General features: G+C 46.5%; 1 protein-coding gene across 1 annotated transcript in view; it reads right to left on the reverse strand.

The window, feature by feature from the left end:
* Nucleotides 1–15,115, reverse strand: part of LOC148535126 (uncharacterized) — a 36,492-nt gene extending 21,377 nt beyond the window's left edge. Inside the window, exons 1-3 of the mRNA XM_088464505.1 lie at nucleotides 14,947–15,115; nucleotides 14,657–14,847; nucleotides 2,466–3,524 (exon numbers count right to left, since the gene is read on the reverse strand). Of these exons, the coding sequence (XP_088320631.1) occupies nucleotides 2,466–3,524; nucleotides 14,657–14,847; nucleotides 14,947–15,115 (1,419 nt within the window). The remainder of the gene's footprint in view (nucleotides 1–2,465; nucleotides 3,525–14,656; nucleotides 14,848–14,946) is intronic.
* Nucleotides 15,116–20,575: the final 5,460 nt, after the last annotated feature.

Raw genomic sequence — 20,575 nt, forward strand, 5'->3', positions numbered from 1 at the left:
ACAAATATATATTTTTGAACTATCTTAATTGAAACTTTTTGTTATTGCTAATGTGAGAGGTAGTGCGGTGCAGTGCCTGCTGCCGTGCAGGTGTACATCCGTTCCTTACCTTGTGTCGCACCCTCTCACCTTCAGGCCGTGTGTCCTGGAACTCCCAAACCAAACACGGACACGATGACCTAGGAGGAAGGAGACGATGTGAGTGCCGTCCCTCCTCACGTCGACCGACACGCCCTACCGAACAGAGGGATAAATTGAGGTTTTAAGTGAAGATCATCATTGGCACTTTTGGCCTCAGATCCCGAATTTTCACCTATCGGTACTCACACACCAGGTGAAGATCCGTCCTTGCACCGGGTTGCAAGGTTCACCGTCCGCCCAGAAGGAAGGAAAGATAGGTAGTGACAAACAAACAGGGAGAGACAGTACACACAGATATTTCTCACCGTGTCCACTCGTGCTCTTCGTCCACTCACTCGCCTACAGGTCCCTGTAAGGAGATACACAACACAGCCGTGCAGGGCCTAAACCTATGTCAAGCAACTACACATACTAAAACGACATAGCCCTCAACCTACAGTGTGTGTAGTGCGACATGTATAACAATAACTAAACTTTTGCCCTGCACGGAACACCAAACGCAGACTATAAGTATACAAGAGCAAACACGGTGCTGTCCCTTTAAATGCCTGCTTCCTACCTTTCCAGAGCTGGCCAGCTCCTCTTCTCAGTGACTGGGGAAACACTACCTCATTGGTGGGAGCCGTACAGCTCTCCACCACTGCTCACACCTCTAATCATCTATACGGGGCTACCTTTCTATAGCCTGGGATATGAGTGGCACACCTAATGGGCTCAGGGCCCTGGGCCTAACGCCCAGGGTCTTACCAGCGGCTCAGAGCTTATGCCTGCCTACTGCAGGGTATACGAGGGACTTGGGCCTACTGCCCAGCGTCCCCTTTTTCTATATTGTAGCCCAGGCCTAGATGCCTGCCTAACGGTGGGCTCTGGTAGTGGCCTGGGCCTAATGCCCTGACCACTTTTTATGGGGCTCAGGCAGTTGCCCGCCTACTTTATTATTTAGTGACCTGGGCCTAGTACCCAGGCCACTCACACCTGATTAAGGGCCAATCCTTTAACGGGGCCTAATGCCCGCTATTGTGCCCCGGGCCTTGTGCCCGCCTATTTGCGCGGAAGCCTAATGCCCGACAATGCCCCACGGGCCTAGTGCCCGACAACCCTGGTGGTCTAGGGAGGGGGTATATGGTGGGCCTCACGGAGGGCCTACCTGCTACGTTGGAAGAGGCTGCGGGGGGGAACTTCGTGACGCTCTTTTACTTCCCTCCCCCGCAGTCCTCTCCGGTCCTCAGCTGCATTCTTCAGCCGCTGGCCCATCCTGGCCAGCGGCGCCGCCTCTTCTTTTCTTCTTCCAGTTGGCGCCACCTGTCTTCTCTCTTGACAGCGGCGTCTTCTGGCCTCTTCCGCGGCCGCTGCCCCTGTTGACGCGCCGATCTTCCGCTCTTTGGGAGGTCTTCTCTCCTCCCTATCCGCCGCCGAACTCTCTTTTCCCACTTGGCGCCGTCTAATACAAGACGGGGTGAGTGGCCGGGGCTATGACACGGCGAGCCGCGATTGGCTCATCGCGTCTGCCTCCTATTGGCTGCAGGCCCGCGAGCCAGGTTTGGCTCACGGCCAGAGCCAAACACCCGCCGCACGGAGCGCCGCACCCAACGCTTGACCGGCGCTGGGAGCAGGTACTCTGTCCCAGCATTGGCTACCCACCGCTTCTTGGCTGCCGGACGCCAAGCTCCACTGAGCTTGTGCCCGGAGCCAAGCTTCTCCCGGCGCCACAGTACCGCCGGCACTGATGAAAGGGACCAGGAGGTCCCTTCACCAGGTGCCCGCCGCATCTGCACCGACGCTAGGGACATCACTGTGCCAGCGCCGGCAATGGATGTGTCCCGCAGAGGACACATCCCCTCTGCCTGTCCCTGCAACTCTGCTGATGCTGGGATCAAACACTTGATCCCAGGACAGCCTTCCACATTTCCCCCCCCTTTTTCCTTTGTAGTCCCTACAAAGTCTCCTTCCATCTCCAACGTCCGCGGGTCAGGGAATTCTATTGTCCCTCCAGAGAGGATCTGTTCAAGGGCCCAACCGGGACCGACTATGATCCCACATTCCTTCTCCACTGGCTCCAGGCTCTCCATCTTCGTACCTCTTGACTTCAGTCTGCGGATCCTCTGTGGGAGTGGCAACTCGGAAGTGCCACTCACGATGGGCCACCATGGGGAATTTCCTTCTAAGGGTGCCGCAGCCACCCACTCTTCTTCCAACTTGTCTGGGGCATCTTCACTGCATTCAGGCTGTGGCACTAACCACCACCCAATAGTCGCTTCCTCCGGGGCATCCTCTTCTTCCCGGGTCTCTGCCGACATTTTCCATGAATCTGGACTCTTCTCTACAGACTCCTGCAGCAAGCGACAGTTTCCTTCTTCAGCATACTTCATCTCTTCCGCTGACATCTCCGGGTATCCAGGTCGCGGACCCTTCCAGCATGTGGAGATCCTGGAGTTCTTTGCCACTGGGTCTTCACGCTCTTCCTTATAGCGCGGTATCTTCACCTCCCAGTCATCCACATCCGTCCTCTGCGGGCAAGGATTCTTCTTCACTGGGGCCTCTTCGGTGCATAACAGTGCCACTGCATCTTCCCAGGGACACTCATGGGCCAAGAGTCCCTGCCGCCGACACTTCCAGCACGGGGGTGCTGTTGCCACCTTCTTCACAAAGGGATCTCTACCCTTCGACTCCTGTTCAGGAACAATGGGCACCTGCAAATGTACTTCCAGCAGGCTCTTCTGCTCCACTTCCCTGGCTTCATCTAACCACTTCTGGGCTTGGCCATCCAAGATCATCCGGTCTTCGTCCCACGGACAATCTTGCAGCTCATGTCCCTTCTCCTTACAGAGCTCATACACTGGCTCCTTGGTCACCTTGTGCCGGAGTTCTTGGTGTTGCTCCACCTGCCGCGACACAGAAGATATTTCTGCTTTCTTCGGTGTTTCCGTCCAGGGACAATCCGGCAGCATGTGTTCTGGATCTCCACATCCTTCACACCGAAATTCTTCGTCCTGCTGGTGCCACTCTTCATCACGTGGACAGCTATTATGCTCATTCCCGTAGGTTCCGCAGAGCATACACCAGAGTCTCCTCTTCACTGGGTTCTTCTGACCACATCTTTGAACCGCTTGCTGGACCCTCTGTGTGATCTCCAATGGGGACATTTCTTCATCTTCTGTCGCCCTAAACTCACGCCAGGGACATTTGCTGGCATAATGTCCCAGCCGCTGACACGTCTTGCAGGGGGTCACAGCAGATTTCTTGCGCCCCTTCTCCCGGCATTCTTCCTTGCCGCGCTGTACCGGCCACTGCACCATCTTCATGATGTCTTCTCCCGACACCGTAATCCAGTCCTCAAACATCCGGGGATGGTTCCACTCCGGAGCTGTCTGTAGGGGGGTCCTCTTGCCGGTGGTTCACATCGTGTCCGTGATCCTGCCGACTACGCCAAATGTGAGAGGTAGTGCGTGCAGTGCCTGCTGCCATGCAGGTGTACGTCTGTTCCTTACCTTGCGTCGCACCCTCTCACCTTCAGGCCGTGTGTTGAACAGACGGTCTTGGAACTTCCAAATAGAACACGGACACGATGACCTAGGAGGAAGGAGACGATGTGAGTGCCGTCCCTCCTCACGTCGACCGACACGCCCTACCGAACCGAGGGATAAATTGAGGTTTTAAGTGAAGATCATCATTGGCACTTTTGACCTCAGATCCCGAATTTTCACCTATCGGTACTCACGCACCAGGTGAAGATCCGTCCTTGCACCGGGTCGCAAGGTTCACCATCTGCCCAGAAGGAAGGAAGGATAGGTAGTGACAAACAAACAGCGAGAGACAGTACACACAGATATTTCTCACCGTGTCCACTCGTGCTCTTCGTCTGCTCACTCGCCTACAGGTCCCTGTAAGGAGATACACAACACAGCCGTGCAGGGCCTAAACCTATGTCAAGCAATTACACATACTAAAACGGCTTCACCCTCAACCTACAGTGTGTGTAGTGCGACAGATATAACAATAACTAAACTTTTGCCCTGCACGGAACACCAAACACAGACTATAAGTATACAAAAGCAAAACATGGTGCTGTCCCTTTAAATGCCTGCTTCCTACCTTTCCAGAGCTGGCCAGCTCCTTTTCTCAGTGACTGGGGAAAACACTACCTCATTGGTGGGAGCCGTACAGCTCTCCACCACTGCTCACACCTCTAATCATCTATACGGGGCTACCTTTCTATATGAGTGGCACACCTAATGGGCTCAGAGCCCTGGGCCTAACGCCCAGGGTCTTACCAGCGGCTCAGGGATTATGCCTGCCTACTGCAGGGTACACGAGGGACTTGGGCCTACTGCCCAGCGTCCCCTTTTTCTATATTGTAGCTCAGGCCTAGATGCCTGCCTAACGGTGGGCTCTGGTAGTGGCCTGGGCCTAATGCCCAGACCACTTTTTATGGGGCTCAGGCAGTTGCCCGCCTACTTTATTATTTAGTGACCTGGGCCTAGTACCTAGGTCATTCACACCTGATTAAGGGCCAATCCTTTAACGGGGCCTAATGCCCGCTATTGTGCCCTGGGCCTTGTGCCCGCCTATTTGCACACGAGCCTAGTGCCCGACAATGCCCCACGGGCCTAGTGCCCGACAACCCTGGTGGTCTAGGGAGGGGGTATATGGTGGGCCTCACGGAGGGCCTACCTGCTACGTTGGAAGAGGTTGCGGGGGGGGAACTTCGTGACGCTCTTTTACTTCCCTCCCCCGCAGTCCTCTCCGGTCCTCAGCCGCATTCTTCGGCCGCTGGTCCGTCCTGGCCAGCGGCGCCGCCTCTTCTTTTCTTCTTCCAGTTGGCGCCGCCTGTCTTCTCTCTTGACAGCGGCGTCTTCTGGCCTCTTCCGCAGCCGCCGCCCCTGTTGACGCGCCGATCTTCCGCTCTTCGGGAGGTCTTCTCTCCTCCCTCCAAACACTGGATCCCAGCACAGCCTTCCACACTATGACACAATTCTGTATGTTGGATCCAGTTTCCCTAATAGGAGACAATTATTGAAATATTTGTCGTATTAGTGTTGCGAGGATGAGTGCGCTCACTTTTGTGAGAGCCCAGTGTTATATTATATGTGGAGCTTTACTTCTGAACATGCTCCCGGCTCGCTGATTTATACACAGTGAAATCTAAAGTGAAAAGCATAAAAAAGGATTATCCGGTATTGGCAAATGATACAGTGAATTAAACATTTAAGTGATATGGATGAAAGAACGGGACATGCAGAGTCTATTGTACTATAAAAAAGGATAAAATTATCAAAGTAGAGCCTTACAATAAGCCTGGAGTCACGCATGAACCAGAGGCATTATTGATTGAGCACTAGTTAAATGGACGTTCGTTTATTGCACAATACCACAGAGCCACCTAGTGGCAGATGACTGTCATTGTTTTTAAGACACATTTAAATTTGAAGGAAAAATATGTACTGTATAATAGGTTAAGTTTGTCCAGTATTCCTTATTTATTAGCAGTTACTTATGTAGGGCAGTGAATGTTTGGCCATTCGCATCAGCCCATGCCTCATACAATCTATATTTCATATGACATGGACTCGCACACACACTAGGGTTAATTTTTTAGTCAAGAGCCTATTAACCTACCAGACTATTTTTGGATTGTGGGAGGAAATTGTAGTACACAGAGGAAACCCACACAGGCATGAAGAGAATATACAAACTCCACACAGTAAGGGCCATGATGGGACTTGATCCCACAACCTCCGTGCTGCGAGGTAGTAATGCTAACCACTACACAATCCATGCTGCCCTTTTACTTATTGTTATGTTTTGCGTCCTGTTGCTTATTCTAAAACTCACATGTCCACCAAGCTTTGCTTTAGAGTTGGACATAAATCCAATTACAGCCTGCAAATATGCACTGTGCGTGCAGTGATTGTGCAGTGAAATACAGATGGATTTAGAGTAAAGCATAACTTACACTTGCAGCCCTCTTGCCCCGGAGGGGTTGATTGGGGGAATGTAAGGGCAAGCTAAGTCCAGCAGCTGACTGGCTACATCTACAGTGTAAACAAAAGTGTAAGTGGCGCAACTAACCATACAGTGTCAAAAGAAAGTATCTACAACAATTGTAGGTAATGCAAACAGAACATAAAAAATGAAACATGTGTTGCCCTCCCTCTAGTCTTTGAGGTGGCTGATAAGTTCTTCCAGAGAAATTATATATGCACAGAAATCATCAACAAAAATGGTGACAAAAAATGGTGAAGAGTGTGAGCGCCTTCAGTGCAAAAATATTTCAAAAATAGATACAAAGACTTTAACACCAAGGGGTCTAGTTACTAAGCAGTGTTAGGAGACAGAGTGAAAAGTGATAAGTCTGTGATAAGGTGCCAGCCAATCAGCTCCCAACTGTCATCTCACAGGCTGTGTTTGAAAAATGACAGTTGGGAGCTGATTGGCTGGCACCTTATCACAGACTTATCACTTTTCACTCTGTCTCATAACACTGCTTAGTAACTAGACCTCAAAGTCCGATGTACTTTAGGGGTTTCCACTGTCCCTGTAGAAATCTTTAGAAGTCTTCATATAGTGCTCCCGTGTTGAATATATGGGTAAACGCAGAACCGTAACTAGGGCTCTGAGCATCCTGTGCCAGCCCCACCCCTTTTCTGCGTGACTTCATGATGTTGCCCATAAGAGGGCGGGGATGCCGCCACTTGAAGCTGCGGCTATAATTATGGCAGGGTGCCTGCCTGTAGCGTCCAATGGATAGAATGACCAATTGGGAAAAAAATATTATTTCAAATAAAAAGTTATTTTTGTACTCCACCGTGTACTCCACACAACACGTGCCTTTTAGGTGACCCGCACCAAACGTGGATTTGTAAGGAATTATAATGCCTGTACCAACATTAGCTAGATCATAATTGGGTACAATACTGCAACTCTCTTAGGAGGTTTCCTTGTTCCAGAGGTACATAAATATGTAGAGAGATAAAGAGAAACAGCCTCCAATTGTGTAGTATTATAATAGACACACACTTTAATAAAAAAAAATAACAACTATAAAGACCCGTACAATGAGATAAAAAACAATCAGCTTATCTGTCTCAAGAATGAGGTGACCACAAGAACACCCAACGCGTTTCGTCCTGCTGTATACTCTGGGGACTTCTTCTGGGGAATAGCAGTACAGTGGTGTAGTAGTTGTGGCTCCCGAAGGGCCTAGAGAAAAGATATTTGATAATGATGATGATGGCGTCACCATTAGTAAATGCTGTGGTGCACTGGGCTGTGCATATGACATCACACTACAAGTTCCAGAAGCAGAAAGTTGCGTGCGGACACCCTGCAAGCCTCAAAATCTATGCTGGCTGAGCAACGGCAAAGCCACCTTCTGGGCCTTGGCATTCAGAGTGTCGCCACTGATCACAAACCCCTCCTTACACTCCTGCCAGTAGCATATATCTTTACTGTATAAATAAAAAGACATATATAGAAATAATGTGCCACCACTAAAATATGTAACCAGCAGCAACTAACCTGATTACCACTAAAGCAGAAGGACAATAAGTTTACAGTCCCCCTGCAAAAGAGACAGCCAGTACCAGGCTGAGATAGGATGCCCCGCTATCAGTATGTAATTCAATTTAGTCAGCACAGGAAATTGGGACAGCAAATTGACTGTTTTCAAGTCTAAGGGGTAAATTTACTAAGAATCGAGTCTGATCAAGTTTTTTTTTTCAACTTAATTAGCATCGCCGAAACTCGGGTGATTTGAGGCTCCTGAAACTCACAAATTTACAAAGAAGTGAGTTTAGCTAAGAGTGAGTTGGCTGATGGTGAAGCAGATCGCGATATCTCCCCCGGGTAGCAAGTTTTGTAGGAGATTACCCACCTTTGATTGAAGTGTTTTCTGTCTGCAAAACTCTCCCGAGCAAGCAGCCTGCACATATCAGTGAGATATGTGAAGGCTGCTTGTGTGTTGTAGCTGTAAAAAACGACTTAAATGTAAAAAAAAATGACATAGGGTCCCCCCCCCAAAAGCATAACCAGCCACGGACTGCACAGCCAGTCCTGGTTCCTAAATTTACGGGGAACAAAATGTGTAAGGTTCCCCCGTAATTTAGGAACCAGCACCCGGCTGCAGGGCCTGTCCTGGTTTTAAATATAGGGGGAAAAAATGTGTAGGGGTCCCCTTATATTTAAAACCAGCACTGGACCCAAACTGACCGGGGTGCAATGCCACAGCCAGGAGACCCTATCTCTGGGTCTCCAAGGCCAAAGCAATTGCACCCCAAGCTGGAGATCTCGGGGGAGGTGGCACCCCCCCTCAAGAAGGGGTCCCCCCTCTCCTGAAATCTCAGGCTTGGGCTGAAGCCCTGGGCTCTTCCCCGCACCCCTGGGCTGTGGGTATGGGGGTTATGTTTTAAATAGTAAAAAGCTATTGTATTTTACAGTGGTACTACAGGTGCCAGCATGCCTGCCCTTTTGCACTTGTGAAACTACAAGTACCAACATGCAGCCGGCACTCATACCTCCACTGTAAAATAAATAGTTTTGGGAGTTTCGGGAGGAGGGGACCCCTTTTTGGGGGGGTCCCCACCTCCCCTGAGATACCCAGTTTGGGCTGACTGCCTTGGGTTGTGAATGCTTTGGCCATGGAGCCCCGGTGATAGGGTCTCCTGGCTGTGGCATTACATCCCGGTTGGTTTGGGTCTGGTGCTGGTTTTAAATATAGGAGGACCCCTATGCATTTTTCCCCCCTTTATTTAAAACCAGCACTGGCCCTGCAGCCAGGTGCTGGTTCCTAAATTACGGAGGAACCCTACTCGTTTTGTTGCCCGTAATTTTAGGCTGAGCAGTCCCGGGCTGGTTATGTTTTTTTGGGGGGGACCCTACGTAATTTTTTTTTTTTAAATGTAACCCTTTTGTTTTTACTATATACAGGCAGAAACATACTTGGATCACACTGATCTGTGTATGTTTCTGTCAAACTTGCAGCTCACAGGCAGGTGAATTGATCTCACAAATTTTTATAGGAGTGTTGTCCGTTCTCATGAGAGCTTATAAACTCTCATCTTGGTAAATTCCCAAATCCTATCTTCACTAGTGAAAAGTTACTTGAGTTTAGCCGATGGTGAAGTAAAGAGAGTTTTCTAACTCTCCAGTATTTTCCCGTAGCAAAGGAGATTTCTCCCCCGAGTTTTACATTTAAATTTGCAAGTGGAAAAAAATGCCCAAACTCTCCAGAGAATGCTAACTCTCCCAAACTCGTTTCTTAGTAAATAGACCCCTAATAGTCTATACTGAAAAAATTATAAAGAACTGTTGTGGAACTAAAAGTCACAGACAGTCCTGGCAGCCAGGGCCGGCTCCAGGTGGTGTAGCGCCCTGTACTAATATTGTTTGATACCCCCAGTCCTCAGCCGAAAAGGGGGTGAAATCTAATTTCTATAGACCACGCCCCATAGATGATGCCATATTTGGTGCGTGCCCGTATGGCACGATTGCCATTTTACTTCATGCTGAGGGTGAGCTCAGCACTGCGTCAGCAGCTCGGCTGCCTCCAACCGTTGCCCTGCACTGAATGGACGCCCACGTGCTCATTGATATGGGCGTATTTCTACGTTGGATGCAAGATGTGGCCTCATAGAGATGTGTCCTGCTACATCTTTGCCGATCACACTACAAACCTGCACACGCATCGCGCCATGCAATTACCTGCAGCAGCATACCCTATGATACGCTATTGCGATTGCACCATGCAATCCTATGGAGGCGTGGGTATGAATGCAGCGCACGTATCTGCTTGCAGTCACACATCTCACGCCATGTTTGGCGTGATTATCTACGTACGCAGCAACGATGTAGCAGGACACATCTGTATTTAATCTTAAATTGCACTTGGAAGGCCCGATATGGCTCCTGAAGGTAAATCTGATGTCAGAACTAAACTTGCTGCGGCGTTGCCAGAGCTGTTACCAGGGGTGCGCAAGTGGTGCCGTCGCCCTGGGCACAGAGCCTGGGGCAGCACCATCGCTGCTACGTGGCACCAGAATTTGGCTTGCATGATGTCTGGAACAGTAACTTCAGCAGAACAACCTTGCATCCTGTAGAACCACCCGGAGTATCCTTAGGATGCTCCGGGGATCGCTTATCTTTGTGGTGTCCGTGGCGTATATTTGGTGGACAGCACAGGGCAGAAAATCACTGTGTTATGACGCTGAGGAGTGCAAAGACTATTGACAATGCCACATCAGGGCTCTAATGTGCCCTGTGCCTACCCTGCTGTCCCCTGTGCATGTGATGCCATGACGTCACAGAAGAGGGGGTCGGGACCAGGAAGCTGAGAACACATTAGGTGGCTCTCCAGATTGCAGTGTGCCTTGCAAGCCAAATAATAAGATCAACTACCAGGCACTAATGAGTAGCCAAGTCTAAGAATTGACAAACAACTGCAGCTGACCTCAGACAAAATGAAGGATAAAATGAAGGAAGACAGAGCGCTAATGTAGCTAATTGTTTTCATTGTGATACGGAGTCCATCAGTAAAACATGCACTGTTAAGGAACCCTGTGGACTGGAGTTGGAAAACACTGGTGGGGGGAGCTGAGATGGCTTCATACACTCTGACTCCAGTGTCCATCTGACTGCGTCCCAGCAATTTGCATAAAATGGGATGTGCATGCATAAACGAGCTACGAAGAATGAGTAACCATTAACGCATTTTGCGACCTATTAGTATGATCATTTAATCAGAGGTAATAAATACTGTTGCTACAGGTGCTCTCTCTCTCCCCCTGTGTATGGGGTTTATGCATCTTTTTCTGGTCTGCATCTATTTGCAATTAGGCAAACACAACCTTATTACCAATACAGTAGGTAATATGGGCCATCTCATGATCCATTAGTTCATCCAGCAACAAATGTGTGGAACTTCCCAATGTGGTCAGACTAGATAAAGAGGTGATCTAAAGTGATCCACAATAGTATGTTGGCATGGCTGACGTAATGGTTAGCATTGCTCTCACAACCCTGAGGTCATGAGTTCAATTCCTGACCAATGCCCTGTCTGTGTGGAGTTTGTACGTTATCCACATCTTTGGACAGCTTTCCATGGGGGGCTTAGGTTTCCTCTAGGTTAATTGAATCTGACAAGTTTAACACGAGTGTGTATCCACAGTGACCATGTGATAGGAAACATAGATTGTAAGCTCCACTGGGAATGATGTGAATGACTGTAAATCGCAGCGTAATGTGTGTTCTATATAAATATAACTTAAAAATGTAAAAGTGAGATGTACAAACAATAACTTTAGAGGGACTTACACATGTGTCCTTATACACTGTTGCTCAAGTAGCGACAGATACATAATATCTATAATACACAAAATGTAAAAGTGAGATGTACTGTACAAACAATAACTTCAGAGGGACTTACACATGTGTCCTTATACACTGTTGCTCAAGTAGTGCCAGATACATAATATCTATAATACACAAAATGTAAAAGTGAGATGTACTGTACAAACAATAACTTCAGAGGGACTTACAGATGTGTCCTTATACACTGTTTCTCAAGTAGTGCCAGATACATAATATCTATAATACACAAAATGTAAAAGTGAGATGTACTGTACAAACAATAACTTCAGAGGGACTTACAGATGTGTCCTTATACACTGTTTCTCAAGTAGTGCCAGATACATAATATCTATAATACACAAAATGTAAAAGTGAGATGTACTGTACAAACAATAACTGCAGAGGGACTTATAGATTTGTCCTTATACACTGTTTCTCAAGTAGCGCCAGATACACAATATCTATAATACACAAAATGTAAAGAAACATACGGTACACTACTCCTCAGTCTCAGTCGCCTTGGGCGTCTCACGCCATTTGACGCATAGATGCTAGGTTTATGAGGGCACATCTGTATATTGCAGCACAGAGAGTAATGAGCAGATTTTATTTCTTCAATAGCAACAAATAAAGACATCAACAAGTTATATAGCGCCGTCTGCAAAGAATTATAGAAACAATACGATTAAAGCACTATTGCACGTCATGGTAACTGAAAAGAGGATCTTGAATTACTTTTAGTAAGAGATCGGATCACATACTGTATGACAGTCTGGTAGAAAATTAAATCATGAGATAGAAAGAGAAAAGCTAGAGCGGAAAAAAAGATTGTTTTCAAAGGGAAATATATATATTTAGATGTTTAATCAGACGTGTGTCCTCTTCTATCCATTTTATCCATGAGCTTAGAACAAAGACTGGCAATAACATGCATTCTGCAATTAGAGGGAATATTGATGTTGGGGGTAATTTATCCTCAGGTTCTGCAAATGATACAGAACTAATAGAATCTCTGCCTGTAGAAAACGTTATTGGATAAATGATTGAATCTGCCTCCAATAATTCTTCATTTATGAGGACTGTGATTGACTAATATGTATCACTGTGCTTTGCATTAAATATAGCAACAAAATAAAAAGATGAATTAATGCCGGAAGGATTTTAGTGATGATGTAGCGAGGTGGAGACTGGGGGTGGCAGAGTGAGAGAATAATTAATAGTAAGGTCATTGCAGAAATGTGCATAAACATCCTTATTAGGAGTAGGTGGAAAGATAAACAATTGGCTTCAGAGTTGCACCCTAACGTGCATTTTACGTTGTATACTTCTTAATATTTGAGCAGTTCGATACACAGTTGAAGAATGCAGCAGTAACAGGACATGCTTAAAGCATACAGGGGTCTGTGTACTAGAGAAATAAAGTGGACGGTGATAAAGTACAAACCAAGCAGCTCTTAAGTATCATTTTTCAAACACAGAGCCTCATTCAGACCCGCTCGATGGTCGATGGTCCCACACCGTGCATGCGCACGCCGGTGCCGATGGACAAGACCCTACCACAAGGGTCTCGTCGCAAGCCCGATAGTCGCGATGGTCGGAGCTATGATGATGTGATCGTGTCATCACGCTTCCCAGACCTGACCATCGAGACCTACCGCCCGCAGTTCCGACCTGACTGCCTGCTCCCGGAGGAGGCAGTTAAAAGGTTGGCCAGTATAAGATTCGATAGAAACATTAGTTATCCTGATGTAGAGACGAAACTTCTCAGTTCTTATTTGGGAGTGGTAGAAGTACATGAGAAATGATTAGTTCACTTTACATTGGTCTATTTTCTATTGCTTAATTCTTATTGGGATGGATGTGTATTCATTATTTATTAAGAGAGCAATGCGTTTTCCATGAGAGTGGTAATTGAATGCGATAGAGCTCTCTTTATTAACAGTGGGCATTTATTAACATCAAGTGTGCATTATATCCATAGAATTGTGGCAGCCAGTGAGATTGTTTGTGATGATACTCAGGGGTCTGTTAGTTGTTATCACTATTTCCAGAAACAATTAGAAATCAGTGAAATGATTACAGAAGTGAATAAAATAAGCGTCTGAACAGAGTGTGGAAGCTTCTATACTGTAACATCTTGTATCCACTTGTATCTTTAGGTGAGTACCAGCGCCTTTTTCCTGAGTCATGGTGCCTTTATCCTGAGTACCGTTGCTTTTTTCCTGAGTACTAATGCCTATTAAATGAGTACTGGCTCCTTTTTCCTGAGTACCAGCTCCTTTTTCCTGAGTACGGATGTCTTTTTCCAGAGTCCTGGCACCTTTTTCCTGAGTCCTGGCACCTTTTTTCTGAATACTGATGCTTTTTTCCTGAGTACCTGCACCTTTTTACTGAGTACTGTCGCCTTTATCCTGAGTACAACAAATTTTTGTTGAGTACGGCGCCTTTTTCCTGAGTACTGATGCCTTCCTTAGTACCGTCGCCTTTTTTTGTTGAGTACTTTGAATACCATTGTCTTTTTCCTGAGTACTGATGCCTTTTAACTGATTACTAGAGTCTTTATCCTGAATATCTTTCTCCTGAACCCAAAGGCCTTTTTCCTGATTCCCGGCGTCTTTTTCCTGAGTCCTGGCACATTTTTCCTAAGTACTGATGCCTTTTTCATGAGTACTGATGCCTTTTTCCTGAGTACTGGTGCATTTTTCCTGAGTCATGGTGCCTTTTTCCTAAGTACCATTGCCTTTATCCTGAATACTGATGCTTTTTTCCTGAGTCCTGGTGCCTTTTTCCTGAGTCCTGGTTCCTTTTTCCTGAGTACTGATGCCTTTTTCCCCGAGTACCATTGCCTTTATCCTGAGTACTGATGCCTTTTTCCTGAGTACTGATGCCTTTTTCCTGAGTACAGGTGCCTTTTTCCTGAGTCCTGGTACCTTTTTCCTGAGTACTGATGCCTTCCTTAGTACCGTCGCCTTTTTTTGTTAAGTACTGATGCCTTTTTCCTGAGTACTTATGCTTTTTTCCTGAATACCATTGTCTTTTTCCTGAGTACTGATGCCTTTTTCCTGAGTACTGATATCTTTTTCCTGAGTACTGGTGCATTTTTCCTGAGTACTGGTGCCTTTTTCCTGAGTCCTGGTGCCTTTTTCCTGAGTACTGATGTCTTCCTTAGTACCGTCGCCTTTTTTTGTTGAGTACTGATGCCTTTTTCCTGAGTACTTATGCCTTTTTCCTGAATACCATTGTCTTTTTCCTGAGTACTGATGCCTTTTAACTGATTACTAGAGTCTTTATCCTGAGTATCTTTCTCCTGAACCCAAATGCCTTTTTCCTGATTCCTGGCGCCTTTTTTCTGAGTCCTGGCACCTTTTTCCTAAGTACTGATGCCTTTTTCCTGAGTACTGACGCCTTTTTCCTGAGTACTGGTGCATTTTTCATGAGTCATGGTGCCTTTTTCCTAAGTACCATTGCCTTTTTCCTGAATACTGATGCTTTTTTCCTGAGTCCTGGTGCTTTTTTCCTGAGTCCTGGTTCCTTTTTCCTGAGTACTGATGCCTTTTTCCTGAGTACCGTTGCCTTTATCCTGTGTACTGATGCCTTTTTCCTGAGTACTGATGCCTTTTTCCTGAGTCATGGTGCCTTTTTCCTAAGTACCGTTGCCTTTTTCCTGAATACTGATGCCTTTTTCCTGAGTCTTGGTGTATTTTTCCTGAGTCCTGGTGCCTTTTTCCTGAGTACTGATGCCTTTTTCCTGAGTACCGTTGCCTTTATCCTGAGTACTGATGCCTTTTTCCTGAGTACTGGTGCATTTTTCCTGAGTACTGGTGCCCTTTTCCTGAGTCCTGGTCCTTTTTCCTGAGTACTGATGCCTTCCTTAGTACCGTCGCCTTTTTTTGTTGATTACTGATGCCTTTTTCCTGAGTACTTATGCCTTTTTTCCTGAGTACTTATGCCTTTTTCCTGAATACCATTGTGTTTTTCCTGAGTACTGATGCCTTTTAACTGATTACTAGAGTCTTTATCCTGAGTATCTTTCTCCTGAACCTAAATGCCTTTTTCCTGATTCCCGGCGCCTTTTTCCTGAGTCCTGGCACCTTTTTCCTAAGTACTGATGCCTTTTTCCTGAGTACTGATGCCTTTTTCCTGAGTACTGGTGCATTTTTCCTGAGTCATGGTGCCTTTTTCCTAAGTACCATTGCCTTTATCCTGAATACTGATGCTTTTTTCCTGAGTCCTGGTGCCTTTTTCCTGAGTCCTGGTTCCTTTTTCCTGAGTACTGATGCCTTTTTCCCGAGTACCATTGCCTTTATCCTGAGTACTGATGCCTTTTTCCTGAGTACTGGTGCCTTTTTTCTGAGTCCTGGTACCTTTTTCCTGAGTACTGATGCCTTCCTTAGTACCATCGCCTTTTTTTGTTAAGTACTGATGCCTTTTTCCTGAGTACTTATGCCTATTTCCTGAATACCATTGTCTTTTTCCTGAGTACTGATGCCTTTTTCCTGAGTACTGATATCTTTTTCCTGAGAACTGGTGCATTTTTCCTGAGTACTGTTGCCTTTTTCCTGAGTCCTGGTGCCTTTTTCCTGAGTACTGATGTCTTCCTTAGTACCGTCGCCTTTTTTTGTTGAGTACTGATGCCTTTTTCCTGAGTACTTATGCCTTTTTCCTGAATACCATTGTCTTTTTCCTGAGTACTGATGCCTTTTAACTGATTACTAGAGTCTTTATCCTGAGTATCTTTCTCCTGAACCCAAATGCCTTTTTCCTGATTCCCGGCGCCTTTTTTCTGAGTCCTGGCACCTTTTTCCTAAGTACTGATGCCTTTTTCCTGAGTACTGATGCCTTTTTCCTGAGTACTGGTGCATTTTTCATGAGTCATGGTGCCTTTTTCCTAAGTACCATTGCCTTTTTCCTGAATACTGATGCTTTTTTCCTGAGTCCTGGTGCTTTTTTCCTGAGTCCTGGTTCCTTTTACCTGAGTACTGATGCCTTTTTCCTGAGTACCGTTGCCTTTATCCTGTGTACTGATGCCTTTTTCCTGAGTACTGATGCCTTTTTCCTGAATACTGGTGCCTTTTTCCTGAGTCCTGGTGCCTTTTTCCTGAGTACTGATGCCTTCCTTAGTACCGTCGCCTTTTTTTGTTAAGTACTGATGCCTTTTTCCTGAGTACTTATGCCTTTTTCCTGAATACCATTGTCTTTTTCCTGAGTACTGATGCCTTTTAACTGATTACTAGAGTCTTTATCCTGAGTATCTTTCTCCTGAACCCAAATGCCTTTTTCCAGATTCCCGGCGCCTTTTTCCTGAGTCCTGGCACCTTTTCCCTGAGTCCTGACGCCTTTTACCTGAGTACTGGCACCTTTTTACCTGGGTACTGCTGCCTTTTTCCTGAGTACTGTTGAATTTTCCTAAGTACTGATGCCTTTTTCCTGAGTACTGATGCCTTTTTCCTGAGTACTGGTGCATTTATCCTGAGTACTGACATCTTTTCCTTGAGTACTGGCACCTTTTCCCTGAGTACTGGCATCTTTTCCCTGAGTACTGGCACCTTTTCCCTGAGTCCTGGCGCCTTTTACCTGAGTACAGGCACCTTTTTACCTGGGTACTGCTGCCTTTTTCCTGAGTACTGTCGAATTTTCCTAAGTACTGATGCCTTTTTCCTGAGTACTGATGCCTTTTTCCTGAGTACTGGTGCATTTATCCTGAGTACTGATGCCTTTTTCCTGAGTACTGGTGCATTTATCCTGAGTACTGATGCCTTTTTCCTGAGTCCTGGTGCCTTTTTCCTGAGTATCGTTGCCTTTGTCCTGAGTACTGGTGTCTTTTCCCTGAGTACTGGCATCTTTTCCCTGAGTACTGGCACCTTTTCCCTGAGTACTGGCACCTTTTCCATGAGTCCTGGCGCCTTTTACCTGAGTACAGGCACCTTTTTACCTGGGTACTGCTGCCTTTTTCCTGAGTACTGTCGAATTTTCCTAAGTACTGATGCCTTTTTCCTGAGTACTGATGCCTTTTTCCTGAGTACTGGTGCATTTATCCTGAGTACTGATGCCTTTTTCCTGAGTATCGTTGCCTTTATCCTGAGTACTGGTGTCTTTTCCCTGAGTACTGGCATCTTTTCCCTGAGTACTGGCATCTTTTCCCTGATTACTGGCACCTTTTCCCTGAGTACTGGCATCTTTTCCCTGAGTACTGGCACCTTTTCCCTGAGTCCTGGCGCCTTTTACCTGAGTACAGGCACCTTTTTACCTGGGTACTGCTGCCTTTTTCCTGAGTACTGTCGAATTTTCCTAAGTACTGATGCCTTTTTCCTGAGTACTGATGCCTTTTTCCTGAGTACTGGTGCATTTATCCTGAGTACTGATGCCTTTTTCCTGAGTACTGATGCCTTTTTCCTGAGTACTGGTGCATTTATCCTGAGTACTGATGCCTTTTTCCTGAGTACTGGTGCATTTATCCTGAGTACTGATGCCTTTTTCCTGAGTCCTGGTGCCTTTTTCCTGTGTATCGTTGCCTTTATCCTGAGTACTGGTGTCTTTTCCCTGAGTACTGGCATCTTTTCCCTGAGTACTGGCACCTTTTCCCTGAGTACTGGCATCTTTTCCCTGAGTACTGGCACATTTTCCCTGAGTCCTGGCGCCTTTTACCTGAGTACAGGCACCTTTTTACCTGGGTACTGCTGCCTTTTTCCTGAGTTCTGTCGAATTTTCCTAAGTACTGATGCCTTTTTCCTGAGTACTGATGCCTTTTTCCTGAGTACTGGTGCATTTATCCTGAGTACTGATGCCTTTTTCCTGAGTACTGGTGCATTTATCCTGAGTACTGATGCCTTTTTCCTGAGTCCTGGTGCCTTTTTCCTGAGTATCGTTGCCTTTATCCTGAGTACTGGTGTCTTTCCCCTGAGTACTGGCATCTTTTCCCTGAGTACTGGCATCTTTTCCCTGATTACTGGCACCTTTTCCCTGAGTACTGGCATCTTTTCCCTGAGTACTGGCGCCTTTTCCCTGAGTCCTGGCGCCTTTTACCTGAGTACAGGCACCTTTTTCCTGGGTACTGCTGCCTTTTTCCTGAGTACTGTCGAATTTTCCTATGTACTGATGCCTTTTTCCTGAGTACTGATGCCTTTTTCCTGAGTACTGGTGCATTTATCCTGAGTACTGATGCCTTTTTCCTGAGTACTGGTGCATTTATCCTGAGTACTGATGCCTTTTTCCTGAGTCCTGGTGCCTTTTTCCTGAGTATCGTTGCCTTTATCCTGAGTACTGGTGTCTTTTCCCTGAGTACTGGCATCTTTTCCCTGATTACTGGCACCTTTTCCCTGAGTACTGGCATCTTTTCCCTGAGTACAGGCACCTTTTCCCTGAGTCCTGGCGCCTTTTACCTGAGTACAGGCACCTTTTTCCTGGGTACTGCTGCCTTTTTCCTGAGTACTGTTGAATTTTCCTAAGTACTGATGCCTTTTTCCTGAGTACTGATGCCTTTTTCCTGAGTACTGGTGCATTTATCCTGAGTACTGATGCCTTTTTCCTGAGTACTGGTGCATTTATCCTGAGTACTGATGCCTTTTTCCTGAGTCCTGGTGCCTTTTTCCTGAGTATCGTTGCCTTTATCCTGAGTACTGGTGTCTTTTCCCTGAGTACTGGCATCTTTTCCCTGAGTACTGGCATCTTTTCCCTGATTACTGGCACCTTTTCCCTGAGTACTGGCATCTTTTCCCTGAGTACTGGCACCTTTTCCCTGAGTCCTGGCGCCTTTTACCTGAGTACAGGCACCTTTTTACCTGGGTACTGCTGCCTTTTTCCTGAGTACTGTCGAATTTTCAAAAGTACTGATGCCTTTTTCCTGAGTACTGATGCCTTTTTCCTGAGTACTGGTGCATTTATCCTGAGTACTGATGCCTTTTTCCTGAGTACTGATGCCTTTTTCCTGAGTACTGGTGCATTTATCCTGAGTACTGATGCCTTTTTCCTGAGTACTGGTGCATTTATCCTGAGTACTGATGCCTTTTTCCTGAGTCCTGGTGCCTTTTTCCTGAGTATCGTTGCCTTTATCCTGAGTACTGGTGTCTTTCCCCTGAGTACTGGCATTTTTTCCCTGAGTACTGGCATCTTTTCCCTGATTACTGGCACCTTTTCCCTGAGTACTGGCATCTTTTCCCTGAGTACTGGCACCTTTTCCCTGAGTCCTGGCGCCTTTTACCTGAGTACAGGCACCTTTTTCCTGGGTACTGCTGCCTTTTTCCTAAGTACTGTCGAATTTTCCTAAGTACTGATGCCTTTTTCCTGAGTACTGATGCCTTTTTCCTGAGTACTGGTGCATTTATCCTGAGTACTGATGCCTTTTTCCTGAGTACTGGTGCATTTATCCTGAGTACTGATGCCTTTTTCCTGAGTCCTGGTGCCTTTTTCCTGAGTATCGTTGCCTTTATCTTGAGTACTGGTGTCTTTTCCCTGAGTACTGGCATCTTTTCCCTGAGTACTGGCATCTTTTCCCTGATTACTGGCACCTTTTCCCTGAGTACTGGCATCTTTTCCCTGAGTACTGGCACCTTTTCCCTGAGTCCTGGCGCCTTTTACCTTAGTACAGGCACCTTTTTACCTGGGTACTGCTGCCTTTTTCCTGAGTACTGTCGAATTTTCCTAAGTACTGATGCCTTTTTCCTGAGTACTGATGCCTTTTTCCTGAGTACTGGTGCATTTATCCTGAGTACTGATGCCTTTTTCCTGAGTACTGGTGCATTTATCCTGAGTACTGATGCCTTTTTCCTGAGTCCTGGTGCCTTTTTCCTGAGTATCGTTGCCTTTATCCTGAGTACTGGCATCTTTTCCCTGAGTACTGGCATCTTTTCCCTGAGTACTGGCACCTTTTCCCTGAGTACTGGCACCTTTTCCCAGAGTACTGGCATCTTTTCCCTTACATCTGGCGTCTTTTCCCTTACATCTGGCACCTTTTCCCTGAGTACTGGCGTCTTTTCCCTTACATCTGGCGTCTTTTCCCTTACATCTGGCACCTTTTCCCAGAGTACTGGCATCTTTTTTCATAGAAAAAGCACTGGTGGCAATCACACGGGACATGAACATACGTGACATTACA

The sequence above is a fragment of the Taudactylus pleione genome, unplaced genomic scaffold (assembly GCF_031769625.1).
Source record: "Taudactylus pleione unplaced genomic scaffold, aTauple2 ptg000061l, whole genome shotgun sequence".
Classification (NCBI taxonomy): Eukaryota; Metazoa; Chordata; class Amphibia; order Anura; family Myobatrachidae; genus Taudactylus; species Taudactylus pleione.